General features: G+C 33.5%; 2 protein-coding genes across 8 annotated transcripts; one reads left to right on the forward strand and one right to left on the reverse strand.

Annotated features, from left to right (window-relative positions):
• The first annotated feature begins 3577 nt into the window (after positions 1-3577).
• On the forward strand, positions 3578-10320 carry LOC112747816 (histone-lysine N-methyltransferase, H3 lysine-9 specific SUVH6-like). 7 transcript variants are annotated; one of them, XM_072218494.1, is made up of 4 exons: positions 3578-3848; positions 4438-4561; positions 7309-7474; positions 7566-10320. In XM_072218494.1, exons 3-4 carry the CDS (start codon positions 7313-7315, stop codon positions 10197-10199), a joined length of 2796 nt encoding a protein of 931 aa, XP_072074595.1. In that variant the 5' UTR covers positions 3578-3848; positions 4438-4561; positions 7309-7312; the 3' UTR covers positions 10200-10320. The 7 variants fall into 7 exon arrangements, with proteins under 7 accessions (XP_072074595.1, XP_072074594.1, XP_072074596.1 ...); XM_072218493.1 differs by having other exon boundaries at positions 3583-3785; positions 7312-7474; XM_072218495.1 differs by having other exon boundaries at positions 3591-3848; positions 4447-4561; positions 7312-7474.
• A 91-nt stretch (positions 10321-10411) lies between these two features.
• Positions 10412-12259, reverse strand: LOC112747817 (expansin-like B1). The gene is made up of 4 exons (XM_025796013.2): positions 11956-12259; positions 11282-11388; positions 10883-11197; positions 10412-10802 (listed from the first exon to the last, which is right to left on the reverse strand). The coding sequence occupies exons 1-4, from the start codon at positions 12086-12088 to the stop codon at positions 10605-10607; spliced, it is 753 nt and encodes a 250-aa protein (XP_025651798.1). The 5' UTR covers positions 12089-12259; the 3' UTR covers positions 10412-10604.
• Positions 12260-19247: the final 6988 nt, after the last annotated feature.

The raw sequence follows: 19247 nt of genomic DNA on the forward strand, positions 1-19247 counted from the left end.
CGTTCTAGCAATTGTGCTGCCTTCCTTTTTCCTCTATCTATGCCATTTTGAGCCAAATCCAACAAAGGATCCATCACGCCTGAGCCAGATATTGTTGATCTGAAGAAGAAAGATGAATCAAGATAGCAGCCGATTTTGATTAGAATTAGGTGTTTTCATATTGCTTTCAAGAATTAGGAGGAATATTATTCTTTACTTTAGCATAGGTTTTATAGTTCATACCTTGCATAGAACCATTTGAGTTCTTACTTTAGGTATAGCTTTAGGATTTGAGAGAGTGTATTGTTGGATGAGGTTGTATATTATTTTTGTAACTTGTTAAAGGTAGGATAGATATGGGCAATGTCATAAAAGTTTACTTTGATAAAAGATACCAAATTAAATATTTTCCTCGATTGATATGATATGGTGTAATATATATTTTCTGCATAATTCTCCAGCCATTGAAGTGCCTAATCTATTTGTTTAGAGCGTGTGCGGAGAATGAGATTCATATATCTGTATTTAAGAAACAAAAATGCTTCATAAATGCAGCACTATGATACTTTGTTTCGGCAGTCTACTATTCAGAATACTCAACAACTTTACAACAATAACTGATTTAAGCATGCTCCATTGTAATTAGAATATACCAAGTGAGACCAGTCTACTATCATCATGCATAGAGATTTTGTTTACTCTTTGAATCAATCATCTTATAATACATTTTCTAAATTTTATAGTTAAAACTAACAACATTTTACAAAATCTACAATATAATTTACATTGAACTGTTGTAGTGAATGGAGATGATCAGATTTAGATGGCTCCTACCAAAATTTTCATTCACAAGCCGAAAAAAAAGGGGTTCATATTCTCTTCTAAATGCCTTGACTTTACTAGGATAGGAATCTTTGGATAAGCAGTTCTAAGTAGTTCATTAGAAAGAAACCGAATCTATGAAATTTTCAAATGGAGTTGGTCATGGCATGATCATCCCCTAGCAATGACAATCTTCTCTTAGCTACCTTAGACCTATAGCACTGTACTTCAAATGCCTCAGTTAGGTCCGGATACCGAATACACTCATTTTCCAACCATTCAGTTAAAACCTTTGCCTGATCTGCAGACGACAACGCAAGAATAATGGAAACAAAACAAGACTCTAGAGATTGCCATAGCTCTCCATCCATCTTAATCACCATGCCATCTTCACCATCTGCACTTTCTCTTGAGAACTGTAATCCCAATATTCAGATTTCTTAAAGCTTCTACAATTGGCACATCAAAATACTTGACCAAATCTGGTAAAGCAATTTTCGCTATGTGGTCGCTTTGAGCCCTCCTTTTCTTTGCTCCAAAACCTGCAACCATTCATCTAATCAAATGAGATGATTAACTCTACAATTGGAATCTTCAGAAATGAGACGGAGGATTTAGCATAGGCTGGACAAGCAGAGATCATCTGGCTAACATATCTACTGCACTATAACTTTTATCTATATCGAGTGAACTGTGCTAGACAATTATGCCTGTCACTATTGGATTAAGAGAAGACTAACTCTGAACCTGGTAAGCTTTCAACATTTGTCTTCTTGTTGATCAACTCAGTTGTGTAAATTGTGTAAATTACTTAAAAGCAAAAGCTTAATGCGATTTACCATTCTAACTCTATTCTGTTAATGACTTAATCATAGTACTAGACTCATTATACTCAACCCTAACCCATGTTTAAAATGAATACACATTTGCTATAGAAAAAAACATTCACACATTTGCTATCAGAAGAAGAGATGTACCTCCTCACTATGTCCCTGGGGTAAGTAATAAACAAGAATTTCCACTTGAGGCAAAGAGACAAGAGGGCCAGCACAAGCATGCCACAGTTCTGAATTCAAAGTCTTTCTCACCCCTGAAATTACCATCATCATAAAAAGAAGGCAAAAAAGGTTAAGGGTGAAATATTGAGCTTGATGAATGATGAAACCATATAATTAACCATCCATGATTAATTAATAGGAAAAGATTAAGTGAAAAGATAAAACAAAGATTACAAAACAGAGTGCTCTTGCATTTCCTTGAGGTGCTTCATCCCAGCAACTAGAGTTTCACCCCGCAACAACACCAACACCACAAGTTTTAACCTTTTCTTCTAAGAAAGTCATTAATGCTACACCACTCTCTACGTTTTTAAACATAAACCACCCAAAAAAGAACCTCTTTTTCTACTCCTTCATAAACAACCTTAAAAAAAAACTTCACATAAGCTTCACCCCCACCAAACCAAACATGCCCCCAAAACACAAGTTTCAAATGAGGATGATTTTCACTACCCCATTTTCACAAACACAAGTGGTGCATAGAAAATATAATAGGGGTGTTTGAGCTGGGACCATATACTGGTATTAGTATTAATAATGTCGTTGTTAACATGAGAATGAGAAATTATCTTGCAATTCAATATTTTGCAGAGGTTGCACGAAGAATGTGAGAAATTATTTGATAAATTAACAGGGAAAAAGTCTTTGCTGAGGAACCTGGATGATGTTGGCAAAGAAATGCAAGTACACGACGAGAGCGGTGCCGTGAGCTGCAGCGGCGACGGAGCCGACGGTGCCGTCAGAAAAAATCTTTGCTGGAGGAACTGGGTTCTTCTTCTTCTTTGTCCAGAAGGAGAGGAGAAAGACGGAGAACGGCTAGCGGCTGCTGGTGCGTGCTGCTATGCGTGAATACCGACGGGGAGGAGGCGCGGCTACGAGAAAGGGAGATGATGATGATAGAATACGGCTGTCTGGTAGGGAATTAGGGTGAGGTTACTCTTTAGAATTTTTTGTTTTTTTCTGGGTATCAATAGGGAAGGAGAAATTAGATTAGGGTTCATCGGAAGTAAAATAATTTTGTAGTGTATATGAATAATGAAATGTATTTTTGTTTTAATTTTTAAATTAATTCAGATATAAAATTATAAACTAAAGTTAATTGAATTTTGATTAAATTAAAAGGATTAGGGTGATTTTTGTCCAAATGAAAAGAAAAAGATATTTAAGTCTTTTTATTAAAATTAAATAAAATTTATTTTTTTTTTTATTAAGGTATAAGGGTGATTTAGTAAAAGTATTGATATAATTTATATTTAAAAAAAGAAAAATTAATTATTGACGTGGAAAACATAATCCACATGTCTTATTCTAATTTGTCCACATTTTTATTATATCGGTACGTATGAATTTATCATTGTACCGTAGCAAACACCATCAAAAAATACTTCGATCTTTTAAAAGTTACAAACACAAGCACATAGTGTTTTTTAATTTACCAAATATAAAATAAGGAGTTTGAATTTTTAAAAAGCACATACACCTCTTAAAAAAACTTTACCATGGTTTTGAAAATCATATTGGACCGGTCTAGTCGAACCGGTTCAATAAAAAACCGACAATACAAGCGGTCCGATTCTCTATCTATAACTGCTCAAAAAACCGGTAAAAAACCGTCGAACCGGCCAAATAAAACGACGCCATTTTTAAATTTGAAAAAAAAAAAAAAAAGAAAACGGATCCAGGTCATTCCCAAACACCCCCTCTCCTCTTCCCCCAATAATTCATTCATTCATGTTCTTAATCAAAGAAACCCTAGCCGCCTAACCCAGGTCCTCAGCGCCGCCGCCGTCCCAGGTCCTCAGCACCGCCGCTTCTTCCTCCATCGTCGCCTTCTAACCCAGGTCCTCCATCGTCACTGCCTAACCCAGTAACTCGGCAGGTCCTCTTCGGCTCTTCATCTTCGCTGGCTTCTCGGCACGGACCCAGGTTAGTGGCTTCTCGTCTTCATCTTCACTGAGGGTTTCAACTGTTTTAAGTTTGGTTCTGAAGGTTGGTTCTTCCATTCTTCTTTTGGTTCTGTCTTGTATTTGCTGGTTGCTAATGGTGGAAATTTTACAAATTTGCAAATTTGTATGTATGGTTCTGATTGTATGGTGTAAATCTGTATGTATTAAAATTTGTTTTACCAGTTGCTGATAGTGTTTTACTAGTTGCTGAGAGTGTTTTACCAGTGGACTACTTGCTTGTTGGCATGAGCTTGGTTGCTATCTGAATATAAGTATGAAGTTGTGTAACTAGTTCTTGAGAAGAGAATTTTCCCAGCATTTGGCAACACTCAGATGGATTCTTTTGTTTTCAAATACTACTTTTATCTTATAGTTGACTTCTATATATATATATATATATATATATATATATAAGACGATTGTGTACTTTTCGTATCTTCAGAAGTTTACTTCATTATTGGGAATGTGTGAAATGTTACATACTTGCTTCAATGAACAATTCTAATTAGCAATAACCAAATTGGGTTTCTTCTCTCATAAGAAAGAAGTTATTTTGTTGGGGCTATGTCAAATTGGATTGTAATGTTGAAAGCTTAAACTGTAGTATACCTGACCACTTGATTCTGGTCAAGGTCAAGCAGCTTCTGCTCTAAATTCAGATTGAAGTCTTCAAGCTAGACTCTTGGATAATAGCAGCCCCGATCAACCTTTAGACGCATCTGCTCACAGCACTGCTCAACAGTTATCAGGAGGAAGGTATGAGAGAGTGTTGAGCATACTTGATAACTTATGGTGGTTGTTTTATAAGCAAAATTTCAATGTGCTGACTGCAATCATTTTGTGTCAATACTAAGATGCTTATGGTGTTAAATGTTTGATAATTTTAATAGTGCCGTTTACTCTCAACATGAACAATTATGAATGTAAATGGGAACTATGCCAAAATCAAATTACAATTTTTCTCGCTTGGGCCAATTAATGATTACTATTCTATATTGGAAAGTTTGTGTTGTTGAGTGTTGACCTGTTAGAATGTTCACTTTATTTTTCCGATTCAATTCAGGAATTCAGCTGGTAATGTAGCAACAGTTGGCCATTTTGCTAACTCATACGTTGGCTATTATTAAATACTTCCATTATCATTGTCATTACTATTTCAATAATATAATAAATAAGTCAATCTTTTAACCTCCAACATTTTTTTAATAGCCGATAACCTATTTCATTTAAGCAAGAAAGCTTTTTTAAAGGATATGCAACAAACTGAGGTAGCTCGAAATTTTGAACAAGCTATAGTGGTGTATATATAATACAGATCAAGAAAAAAAATTGTTTAGAGTTGAAATACACAAAAAAAAACTAATTAAAATAACAATAAACTACTTGATTAGAGTTGAAGCTTCGTTGCCACAGATAAAACAACCAGAACACAAACCCAGTCAGGGTCCTTACATGTCTTCCCGGCATTGAAATCCATAACAGAATATATAATATCATTCACAGCAGGTTTGGTTTTCATTTAGAAATCTACAAATCATATAGTTTGAACAAAGTTTCTCTATCACAGTTCTAGTCCAAACCTTGATAGAAAATAATCTGCATGTACTAATAGTTATAGTCTTCTTACAAGATTCCATGACAAGGTATGGCATTTGATCATATAGTTGATCTCACCTACTGGGATAAGACTTTGTTGTTATCATCGTCCGGCCACCACCTTAGACGAGGGAAATCAATGCCACTAATCTCCACAACATCCATCACATCAGCATTTCCAATATCATCATCATCAGAGCTCAATTCCTCAACTTCTTTCTCTGCTGGAAACCTCAAAACATAAAAAACAATAGAGCTCTTATTTTTCTTCTGAACATCTTCTCTAGGAATCTCGAGTGCACAAGTCGAATTCTCCATGTTTTGATCTTCTTCTCCACACATCACTTCATTTCCTTCATTCTCCAGTATTGAGATTTCATTGGCCCCACACACTTGTTCCTCAGCAGGAACAACTTGCAGAAGTTCAACATCAACCATGCAATTCTCATTACTCTCTTGGGTTTCCAGAGATTCAATCCCCAAATAAGCCCTAGAAAAATCACTACCTAATTGTGGCTCTAAAATTTTCGATTTTTTAACCTGCAACTCATCAGTATCTTCATCAACACCATCTCGTTTAATTCCCAGTGGGCTCCAAGAGACCAATTCCCTTTCATCCCTTTCCGTCAGCTGCACCTCCGAAAACCCCAAATCAGAATCCCTCTCCAAATTTGCGAAGCCATAAGCTTCAAGGTTCAAACTCTCTAACCAGTAATCACAAACATCAAAGATTCAAAGCTCTTTTGCTGGTGTTCGTTCTTTGTAATCGTCATTCGCATTTTCCCGCCAAAACTTCCACAAGTGTTGAATTGTGATCCACTGATCCCTTCATTTTTTGGGCCTGAAACATTTTTTTCACAATATCGAGGCTCAATATTAATGGGCTTTGTTGTCAGACAAAACTCCAAATAAAAAAACTGTGCTCTTTTACCAAAAAAAAAATGTGCTCTTCCCTGTGTATGATGACGTCATGTCGCCATGACGTACCATCTTCTTCCTTCTTTGTGGTGTGTAGTGACTGTTTCGCCTTAGTTTTCGTTTTAGAGATCACAAGCTTCTCTCGACCAAAGGCTGTGTTACTTTAAACATTTTTGGTTTTCTGATCTGAAGATATGTTGTGAGAGAGTTGACAATCGAAGCTTCAGGATCTGATTTTTGCTCTGCTTCTTGCATTTCCTAAGGTACCTTATTCCCATTTGTTCTTTAATCTGCATGTTAGTTACTTCTTCTTCTTATTCTTCATCATTCTGAGCTATTGCGAATTGCGATACAAAAGTTTTCTATTAGAATCTATTAATACAATGAAATTGCTAGACACTGCGTTTGGTTATGTTTCCGATGGGATTCGTAACCAGCCTCGTGCATTCCCTGTTTCGTGGTGATGTTCTTTGATCATCTTTGTCATGAGTAGTAATTTGGTTGAGAAATGAGAAATGATTGTTTCAACATGTTTGAAGGAGTGGATAGTATCGATTAATATTTAACGCTCAAATGCAATATTAGGTTTTGGTATTTGGGTTGTTCATGGCCTTACGGGAGGTGACCTAGTTTGTGTGAAAGGCATCTGGTTGTTCATGATTTTTAATGTGTGTAATCAATGACGAGAAAGATGCTGTGAAGCGGTGTGTGGTGCTCTTGGCCCATTGGGGCTACTCTTCTTTGTCTTAACCAACGCATGGAATTTGAAGAAGCACCAAATTAAACAAAATATATTTAAACAAAATTTCTGAAATCGCAGACATCTAACCTGTATTTTTCCATGAAAGTTTTGCTGTAATTAAATTATAATAAAAACCAGTACAAAATGGTGAGATGGTTTGCTATTTTCCTTTTTCTGATGTCAATGCCACAAATCATGTGCTTTTTGTTTAAAGAAGAAAAGACTGTGCTGAATTTTGAGTCATCAGCAGGATGGCTGCATCTGTAAGTAATGGTTTTGAGAAGTCCTTGAGGGAAAATGGGGATTGCAAATTTCATGCCCCATCTGAGTATAAGCGACGTAAAGTTTCTGCCGTTCGTGATTTCCCTGAAGGATGTGGACCGTTTGCTCCAAGGATTGAAGCAGTTTTAAAGGTATATATTTGCTGGTTTTGATTCTGCTAAATTTGCAACTAGGGTAAGAATGGTGAACATTTCTAGGGCTGATACTGTTTTAATTTCCCAGTGTGAGGACAATAGCCAGCATCCTGAGTTACATGCCAAAACTCTTGTCCAAACTACTGATTGCAGTTTGAATAAGGAAAATCCAGTCGTCTCATCTGATCAAGTGGATAGGCCTCCTCTGGTAAATGACGAACCTGCAAAAATGTTGCTGGCAGACATGGAAGCTTTGGCAGATACAGAATCTGGAAGAGCTGTGAAGTTGTCTTCTCCAGTTGGTGAGGTGGCTGGTTCCAGTGCTTGGACGGAGAATATGCTAACTAGAAGCTATTTTCCTCGAAGGAAAGTTTCAGCTATTAGAGACTTTCCTGCTTTATGTGGACGCAATGCTCCATCTTTGCTGAATGAAAATAGAGGGGTTGAACAGAAGGCGACTGTAAATGATGACCTCTTGAAAAAAGTAGCTGCCACTGAAATGAAGGAAGCTGAAAATAATGCTCAAGATGATTCTTGCAAGAGAAAGCTTGTGGACATAGTTTTAGCTGATTCTGAAGGGAATGCTACAGAGAATGTGAACAAGCAGGATGTATGTGAACCACCTATTGGGATAAATAAGCAACACAAAAACCCCAGAGAAATGAAAATTGAACTTCCTACAGAGATTGATCATCATCAGGCTGAAATAAATTCTAGGGAAGCAGAAAATGAGGATGCTATACCAGTTGAGAAGACATTAGGAATGGAAATTATAGTGTACCCTGAAGTCCGGGCTCTTGAGGCAAAGCCTTTGCGGGCTGTATCAAACAGGAAAGTAGTGCTAGGGTTGAAGTCTGGGTCAGAATGTTTTCTGAGGTCTAATAATGGTCCCTCCAAATTTAAAGGGATTGATGGTGCAAAGGAAAGCAAAGGAAAGAAAGATGATGTCTTGGTACGGCTTGGCAGGACTAAGACTGCTACCAGGACTAAAGATGGCATACATAATTCTAGGTTGAAGCCTCTGAAGAAGAAAAAGGAAAATGCTGCTTCCCATGACAGAGGTCAGTTAGAAATTTTGGACAAGGATTGTGTTGATCCTAATCAAAATGGTGCGGACTTTCAAACTGTCACAAAACCATGTAGTTTCAATGTCAATGTTCCTCCTTTTGGTCATAGTAAGTTGAGTGATAATGAGAATGACTCAAATGTTACTCGACATAAAGTGCGGGAAACACTACGACTTTTTCAAGCTGTTTCTAGAAAGCTTTTGCAGGAACTAGAAGCAAAGAATGAGCGGGGAAGGGTTGACTTACTAGCAGCGAAGGTCCTTAAGGAGAAGGGGAAATATGTTAATGAAGGTAAGCAGATCTTGGGATCTGTACCTGGGATTGAAGTTGGTGATGAATTTCAGTATAGAATTGAGCTTAATATAGTTGGCCTTCATCGGCAAATTCAGGGCGGTATAGATTATGTGAAGCACAGTGGTAAGATTCTTGCAACAAGTATTGTTGCATCGGGAGGCTATGCTGATGATTTGGATAATTCAGATGTATTGATATATACAGGACAAGGTGGTAATGTGATGAACTCTGACAAACAACCTGAAGATCAAAAGCTTGAACGGGGAAATCTTGCTTTGAAGAATAGTAATGACGAACAGAACCCTGTTAGGGTGATACGTGGTGCTGATTCAGCAGATGGAAAGTCCAAGACGTATGTTTATGATGGACTGTACCTGGTTGAGTCATGTTGGCAGGATATGGGGCCACATGGGAAGCTGGTATATAAGTTTCGGTTGCGAAGAATCTCTGGTCAACCAGAGCTTCCTTTGAAGGAATTGAAGAAATCTAAGAAGTTCAAAATGAGAGAAGGTCTATGTGTTAATGATATTTCTTATGGGAAAGAGCGAATTCCAGTGTGTGCTGTGAATGTCAGAGATGATGAAAAACCCCCACCTTTTAAATACATAACCAGCATGATTTATCCTGATTGTGATCTCATTCCTGCAGAAGGATGTGGTTGCATTAATGGTTGTTCTGAGTTGAGATGTTCTTGTGTAGCCAAGAATGGTGGTGAAATCCCATACAATCACAATGGGGCTATTGTAGAAGCAAAGCCTCTAGTTTTTGAGTGTGGACCTTCTTGCAAGTGCCCTCCAACTTGCTATAACAGAGTCAGTCAACATGGCATAAAATTTCAACTTGAAATTTTCAAAACCAGTACAAGGGGATGGGGAGTGAGATCCCTAAATTCCATCCCTTCAGGTAGTTTTATATGTGAATATATAGGAGAGCTTCTCGAAGATAAGGAAGCAGAACAAAGAACTGGTAATGATGAGTATCTGTTCGATATTGGAAATAACTATACAAACAATACTCTTTGGGACGGACTTTCGAACCTTATGCCTGATGCACAGTCAAGTTCTGGTGGAGTTTTGATGGATGGTTGTGGCTTCACCATTGATGCTGCACAGTATGGTAATGTGGGGAGATTCATCAACCACAGTTGTTCTCCAAATCTGTATGCTCAAAATGTGCTGTATGACCATCATGACAAAAGGATGCCTCACATCATGTTCTTTGCTGCTGAGAACATTCCTCCTCTGCAAGAGCTGGCTTATGACTACAACTACATGATCGACCAGGTCCACGACTCCGATGGCAACATCAAACGGAAAGATTGCTACTGCGGTTCTGTGCAATGTACAGGTAGGATGTACTGAGCCTTCTTGTCAATATCAAAGTTGTTAGGTATGATTATGAACCATATAAGCGACCTTTTTAAGTACATTAATTTTACATCAGACCACCAAAGTAATGAAACTGTGTTGTGTACTTTTTCAATCCCATAGATATAAATATATGAGATAAGCGTGATATATTAAGTATATGGAGTATCAGGGAATTTCTAATGCCACTGGCTGCAAAATAACAATCAAGGAAGAACAGCTAGGTGCTTTTTATAGTGTTATTCATCCAAATTCCACGACAAGTAGATGAATGCCCATAATCTTAGTCTAGTCACAAATACAAAGAGCACTAAAACATAGAGAGAGCTCACAGGAACATTCATAGAGTGGCAATAAATTACTAGTGAGCAAGTACATTTATTTATTTGTTTATTTTTTCTATTCAAGCTGGATTTGAGTATCATAAGATGCTCCAGCCTTCCAATCACTGGTGATAAAGGTCTTGGACTCTACCCAATAAACCCCTGCACTGCCAGTCACTTGGAACCTTAACTTTATGTCACCCCTTGGTGGGTTCTCAACATCAAACACTGTCCCAAACGCCCTTCGCATTGGCCTCCATTCTTTGCAATCTTCCTGCTCCATCAATCAAGTTAAATCTCCAATATATGCAACTAATTATTGATCAATAAATGAATACATGTGCATATTAGTACCTGCCAGAACTGAACGGCAGTTATGTCTTGTGTTCCACCAACATAGAGAGTTACAATGGCTAAGTAGTGTGGGTTGTAGCTGCGCTCATTCACCTTGACTATGATGTTATAGCCACCGTATCTACATGGTACCCTCTTGTATTCTACGTCCACCACACCGTATTTGAAAAGCTCTGCAGATGCATCTTCGTTCTTGGCCAATCTTGAATAAGCACGTGGACTCATAATGAAGTCGGTTCTGTCTCCCACGCCGAAGTCTGTTACCACTACATATGCTCCATAGTCATCGCAGTATTCTGCTATTTTGCACCTAACCTGATTCACCATCATTTATATTTGATAAATCAATGATGGAATGGAATGGCAAACACAACATCATTAAACAAATGCAAGTGTTACTTGATAGCATGCACCACAGCCAGATCCATTCCGCCATAGCCAAGACACGCCTGCCACGCTGCCATCGTTGATCGCCGTTCCATATTCGCCAAAGCCACAAGCTCCCGCTGTTTGGGGTTTAGAGGGGAAAAAAATTAATTCACATAACATTGCTTATGCAATAATATTAACACCTTCATGTTGCACCTTTTTTGTCTTTGGTTGCATCTTAATGGAGGAGCATGCATCACCAAAAGTAAAGTTCTCAAGCTAATCTTCTTTGCTTAGAAGACAATTCGTTGTTTCATAACATCAAGATCATGCATTATGTTGTGTCAAATATGAAATATCCTAATTCCTAGTCAGAAAATGATAGTTTCATTGCACATGGGAAAAGACATGTGTGTGTGTGTGTGTATTAATAGATATATTGAGTGAGTGATGTTAACATTTAAAAGTAGTGAAAATTGGATATTAAACATAATCTAATGTTAAATTGGGACCACAGCAGAATTTAAGAGTGATAAAATAAGTATAGATATAAACAAGATACGGTGAATTGTTTGTCTTTTTTTATCAAAGAAAAGGTACTTTTATATATTACAAAAGAGATTACAAGAAGAAAATGAAATTTCTCATAATGTAGAGTGTATCCATGACTGAAATGCATTAAGGGATAGAAGAGTTTCACGTACTTGGGTTGGCAGTGCATTCAGGGCTGCCATAATAGGTTGCTCTGGAGCACGTAAATGAGTCTTGAGAGGTACACATTACAGGTAAGAGCATTATGACACAAACAAGGCCAAATTGGTGGTACTTAAGTTCCATTTTGAGATGAAGCACTAATATATATCTAGTGTTTAATTTGAGAGATCAATTCAAGAAACTAAAGCAATATGTAAGTTTATGAACAAGAGAAAGCTTTATGCTTTATGAGATAAAATGCAATGTAAAGAAGTGATATTTATAGTACAAGGCATTAGGTTTACATTCTGAGTTGGTAGCAAAATTTGTTTTCTTTATTTATTAATTAGTTATATTTTCTTCCACTTGAGACTAAGGAATAATATGCAAGAGGATTGGAAGAATGATGTGTAAATAATATAGACCCTATGATTGACACCTCAAGGGCCAGGGTCATCATCATAACATATTGGAACCAATTTATTATCGGAATGGAATAATGCCCAACTTTGTTCTATTATAACAAATTTCAAGGAAGATTGTAACACCGAAAAAGTTAATTATGATATTAGAGTAGTTTTTTATGTAGAATATAAGAAATAGATTGATTATTCTTCAACTACATACTCTGAACGTCTGTTATGTTGTAGGTCTTGTTCAGATGACGAGGGTTATAATTTTATGCACATAATTATTTATTGATTAATGATATTAATCTATTATTACATATTTTATGGTATTAAATTTGACTAATTTAACACTAATAATTCAAGTATATGAGAATACTAATAAATTATTATAAATAAAATAAAAACGTAATATTCTAATAGTAAAGATGTTATAAAAATCCATGAACTTGCAGCTATGTCAAGAATAAGTGTAATAAGGAATGATAGAAGTGCAAATTATGAACATAATCCCTTCTATAGTCTATAGGTCTAGCCGATCCTCCTCAATTTTCTCTCTTATATTCATTCATGATCTTGGTTCAAAATTTCATATGATAAGACTTAAGAGTTATTACATGTTCAAAACTGGTAAAGTTTGAACAAGCTCCTGAATGGTGAGTTTTGACACATTCGAAGTAATCTCGTTGATCATCATTGATGATATTTAGGTTCAAATAAAGTTAACATGCTTGCTAGTTTTTTCTGTTTGTTTGTGTTTTCATTAGTGAATTATCCAAAATCAAATGATTCATTTGTATTCTAAAAATATTGAACTTATTTTATAAAGAAGTAGTTTTGTCTCCTCAAACGGATTAGGATTAGAATTAGTGTATTATTTCACATCAATGCACAAAGATATTTTTAGCAGCCACGCACTTTGGTTGTAACGCACTCAGTTCCTTGTCCAACTACTCATCACTCACTGCTTAAACTAGTGCCAACAATAATTCATTCTGTACTATAAAATTCAACTTTAATATGTTTGGTGGCTGTAAACAGAATACGTAGAAGTTTTATTGTATACATGAATTTCGTTAGTTAAATTATATTAAACATAAAGAGAATTTTGTTCTATTTTTATCTTTCAATCAAACATTACATTGAGAAGTCACATTTAAGCATGTTTATTACAGGAATGAAGTTCTATCATTAATTCTTGATGATAATGTCGATAGGGTTAGCTGACGGAATTTTGGATCTTGATTATAATTCTCTCGATTAGATTGAGAGACTCTGAACAATTTAAAAAAAAAAAATTTAAGCATGTTTATTACAAAGAATGCTACATACAGAGCAAATATTTTAGTGGGAAAAAGGGAAATTAACTAATATTAGTTATATACAAGATAAGGAAAAGTATAGGGTACCAACATATTATCTGCCAACTTCTGCTAACTCTTATTTATATTTGTGTTTCATGAAAGTGTGTTCGTAGATGTGTCTAATAATTAATATATTTTAAATACATATATAAAGAGACACATCCAGAAAATATATCTATAAAGACACTTCTATTAAATACAGTTATAAAAAAGATATTTTTATTAGACACATCCATGAACACACTTCCATGAAACACAATTATAAATAAGAGTTGGCAGAAGTTGGCAGATATGCTGTTGGTAACGTAGCGGAACCGACAAGATAATTACAAGAAAAAAAACGTTAATCACTTATTATTTAAGAAGAACAAACATAAAACCTTAATTATGAATAAGTCTATAAACAAAATGAGTCGTCCTTGACAATGAGTTCCGAATTATATGTGGTAATCTTATATAACCTGCAAATGAAATGTTAGATAAATGTGTTAGTTATAACTATAAACAATATAATTAATGAATCGGTGCTTCTCTACTGGTCGTGAATGTGAAAGCTAATAAGGTTTAAAATGATTCCTGCATGGTAGGGCAAGTGTAAGAAACTCATTGTATAGGAGGCATTAGCATTATGAATTTAATTTTGATGCATTATTAATATAAAATAATTTAAAAATGTTCGTTTGGTAATTAAAGAAAATTAATAAAAAACAGTTATAATTTATCTTATTTAATATTTATTAATTATTATAATAATTAATTAATATTAAATAAGATAAATTATGATTATTTTTTTGTTTCTCTATTATTATCATATATAATTTTATACGTGTATTTAATTATGTAATATTTATTTTTTATATTAATTATGTAAATAATTATTTAAAAAAATAATATGATTACACGATTATATAAAATATTTTATACTGTTAATGTATCAAAAATTAAACCCTCACCATGGTATGCATCATCATCATCATCAATTATATTGGAACTTGTTGTTGGAAGTAGGTGATTCTTAATCTAACCCGTCCATTTGGTAGCAACTCCTTTGTCCAATGAAGCTGCCAAGTTCATCTTCTGTAGGCACTTGTTGATGCAATAATCTTTATGGAAAATGCATGTTACCGATCAATATATCTTATATCCTACTACCCAATTGTGAAGCACATTTCTTCTGCACGCTGTCAAATTATTAATTTATTAAGATTATATTATTATGATGAGTTATTAATTACCTTTTGCTATATTATAGTTGTCATAATAATCACACCAAACACACACACTACATATATATCATATATTAACTACAAATTAAGTCATGTATGTATCTTTGCTTTTCATCAACTCTGCCAAAAAGAAACACAGATTTTCCATCAACTTTGTAAAATATATTAATATATTATAGTAAAGGGATGCTCATTGCTCTCTAAAGAACCATGGTATGTGCGGGTCTCATAATTACAATGTCTCCCATTCCTCGCACCTGTCTCCAACACGTGTATCACCTAATTAAGTAAAAAAATTTATGCTTTATTATTATTATTATTATTATTATTATTATTATTATTATTATTATTTACGTTAACACAAAATATAAAAAAAAAATCGTATCCAAAAAATGTAATATACACAATTTAATTAAATAATTACATCAATAACTAGTTTTACGGCTTAAACTTATAATTTTAAATTAAAGCGACACATAATATTTTGTAAAAATATTAGTAGCATTATTATTAGACAAAAAATATAATTATTAATTAGCTCAATTACGTAAGATCATGTGCTTCCATCCTGGAACGGGCTTAACAAAATCATATTTAATATTAACACAACCTCATTGTTATTTATCCCTTTGATAAAAAGAAAAACTAATTGAACACAACTATAAGCTTATTTAGTTTTTTTTTATGTAATTTAGTGCTATTTAGGTTTTATTAGTTTTTAAATTTAATTTTTTTATATTAGACAAAATATAAAAATATTTAATAAATATTAACTTAATTATATCATATAAACTAACAGAGAATTTTCAAGTCTTTAAGCAATTGGACAATTTCTTATTTATTAAATTTAATATTATTTTATATTTTATTAATTTTTTTAATTAAATTATTTCTAAAGAAATATATTCAAACATTCAATGAATATTGTATTTTTTAATATTTATTGTTTTAACTATATTTTTTTACATATTTCACAACTTATAATATTCCAATTTTCTTACAGTTATAACTTTTTTTATATATTTTTGTCATACTAGTAACAAATTTAAAAATAATTAATATAATTAACGTTATATAATATTGTATTAAATTTTTTTATCCCGGCAATAATTCTCTTCAAGTTCCACTACTGGCTCCAAGGCTCCTCTTCTCAATTAAATAACTATATATAGCTAAAATCAAACTAATAAAAAACATACACATGTACAAAACTTTAGCCTATTAAATTTGAATTGTAAACGTTATATATATTCACTCAATCTATACAATGCAATGGAAAAGAACGATGCAAGGTGTAAACAAAGTGCAGTAAGTAGAATAACAATATTCTGTACGTGTCCCTCACCTCATGAATTATTATTTCTTTTAATAGTATTTTTTAATCCTGCGTATCAAATATTAATTGATCATAGTAGATTTAAATTTTATTTAAAAATTTATTATTAATCAATAAATTATTATATATAAAATAGAATTTAAATATTTTATTGGTTAAATTATATAGTTGGTCTTTACACTTTTAGTAAAATTATAAATTGCTCTTTACACTTTAAAAATTTGTAATTGAGTCTCTAAAAAGAATTAAAATTTATAATTTAGTTTTCGCTGGTCAAAAAGTGTTGATTTAACAGAATATTATCAAAATATACTAAGAATATTCTGTTAAAATAGAGAATATATTGAAAATATTCTATTAAATCAAATATTTTTTTTAACGATAAAGACTAAATTACAAATTTTAATTATCTTTAGATATCCAATTACAAATTTTTAAAATGTAAGAACTAATTTACAATTTTACTAAAAGTATAAAAACTAACTATATAATTTAACTTTTTTTATTTTTATTTAAATTAACGAATAAACTAACCATTCAACCACAATAATAATTGCTTAAATTATTATACCTTTAATTTGGCTTTTCATGATATAGTGGCCGGGCCATGAAAAGATCAAGCAATTGGTGTCTCGCTCTCTTTCAAGAACCTACTAACTACATCTTTTTAGCTTCACTTTCACTTGTGCTATCACTTTCACTGTTTAAGTAGTGGAATTCAAAATAATAGAAACGGGAGAGATCGTATACGTGGTGGATGTCATTTTGTCACTTCCAATAGATAGAGCGAGTTGGATGCTTAATGAGCATGACGTGCACAAAAATGGTCAATTACCTTGGAGCTTCTAATTTCGCCTTCTAATAACGAATTATATGCTAAATATAATAATGTGGTTGGTGAAGTCCGTACTCGTTAGAACTTGGAAGTTGGAACACAATTAAACATTGTAATATAAGTTATACTTAACATCCTATTTCAGAATTAGTGATCCCCCTAATTTGACTCATTTTGGTTTCAGATGTTAGATGTATTATTCACAAAGTAATTAATACAGTAGTCATCATGAAAGTCCCCTTGTAGAAAGAAATTAGTAATATTCTTTTAAAATTTTAAGATAAAATATTTAAAATGTGAATTTTAAATCCTTTTATTTAATAAATAGACAAAAATACACGTAAAAAAAATTTTGGGTTATAAAAGTACACACAACAAAATCGAAATTCCAATATACACACCAAAGATAATTAACGATGGATAAAACTAACTTGTCGTTAGAAGAACGACGTTTCCGTTAAATGTAGTGTATACGTGACAAATATATTAGTAATTTGGCACTATTTATCATTTTTTAAAAAATCTAAGGTGGAATATAATTTGTTTTTTAATTTTAAAATAAACTAAATAAGATTATTAAAAGAGAGAGTGTTTTTATTGTGTCCTAAATTAATAGAACCCTAATGTTACGACATTTTTCAGAGGTGCCAACAAGGATGAGAGGTTGAAGTCATGTTTAGGTTTGAGGATTGGAAGAAAGTACTTTCATAGGAGAGCAGTTCGGGTGACACCGGCAGATCATCTACCGGAGCTGCGTTGAAGAGAAAGAACAAAAAATACCTTTTTAATGGTTGCAAATCATGGCATTGAAGCCGTGTTGCTAAAGTCGCGAACAGAGCATAATCTAAGGAGATAGTTCTAGATTCTGATACTCAAATTTTTTTATCTTCATATTCAATGAAGCAAAAATCTGAGTTGAGATGTGAGTATTTCATCTAGATTGATAAAGTAGAAAATGAGTATAGAGACAAAGCTATTTGAGATCCTAATTTATTACAACATTCATTTTCATAGAAACACAATACTATTACGAGTGAGAGAATTTACTCAGATGAGCAAGTGTGAAATTGTTATTTAACTAGAACAATAGGATGAGGGTTGAAATTAATTACCTTAAAAAGTTGATAATCAGATTGTATATGGGAATAGGGATATTATGTGCGATGGTTGTGTACAATTTTTTAAAGTGATGGAATTTGGTTTTCAAGATGTATGTTTTGAGTTACCTAATAAATGTAAAATGTGTTGGGGTTTTGAACCAGTTTGGTTTATCAGTTATATGTATTTTATCCAATGATAAAATTAAAAAAAAAATTCACTATAACAGAAGACAATACTCTGATAAAGTAATAAATATTAATCCCTTAACCAACATAAAAGAGTCATACATAGTGTCAAGCAAAGATAAGATAAATAGTCCAATAAAATAAGACTTAGTGTTATCATCACCAAAACTAACATAAAGTAAAAACACCACAAACTAAAGTAAAATTGGTTTATCACTTAGGTATACATAGTTATGCCAAAAAAATACAAATAGACAAATTTCTAAAGTAAACAAAACACAAAAAACATGATGTCCCTTGATGGTTAATTCATTTATCTGTGCCAGCCCTTGATGTCTTTGATGGTGTCTCTTGACCTTTTTTTATTATTTTTTTTTTAGACCAGCCTGACCCTTGCTCTCACCACCCTTAACTGATGTCTTTGATGTAGAAGTCTCACTCTTGGTGGAAGTAAATTTTGTTGGATTAGAAATTGTATGTCCATTGATAATTGGGTTTATCAGTCTTGGGATTAGTATAAAATAAAGCCCAAGCCCAGCAGCTTGGTGGGCATTATGTTGTTGACTTTGCTGTTGTAATAAAAGTCAATAGTTTTATTAATCTCTCATCCTAGATTTTCTATTATGACTCAAACATGAAATTCTGGAGGAAAAAAAGGTGGATAGGTATACCTGTGATGATGTTGCTATTGCCTCTGCTTGTTCTGCTGCTGTCACAGCTTCTTCTTTCACTAAAATATCCAAGATTTCTTTTCAATAGTCCTTCTGTTGTTGAGTATTCTCTACTTTTGTAGCTACTGCTGCATCTGGACATGCAGCTTCTCTATTTTTAAAAAGATAATCCTTGCTG

The sequence above is a fragment of the Arachis hypogaea genome, chromosome 15 (assembly GCF_003086295.3).
Source record: "Arachis hypogaea cultivar Tifrunner chromosome 15, arahy.Tifrunner.gnm2.J5K5, whole genome shotgun sequence".
In the NCBI taxonomy this organism is placed as follows: domain Eukaryota; kingdom Viridiplantae; phylum Streptophyta; class Magnoliopsida; order Fabales; family Fabaceae; genus Arachis; species Arachis hypogaea.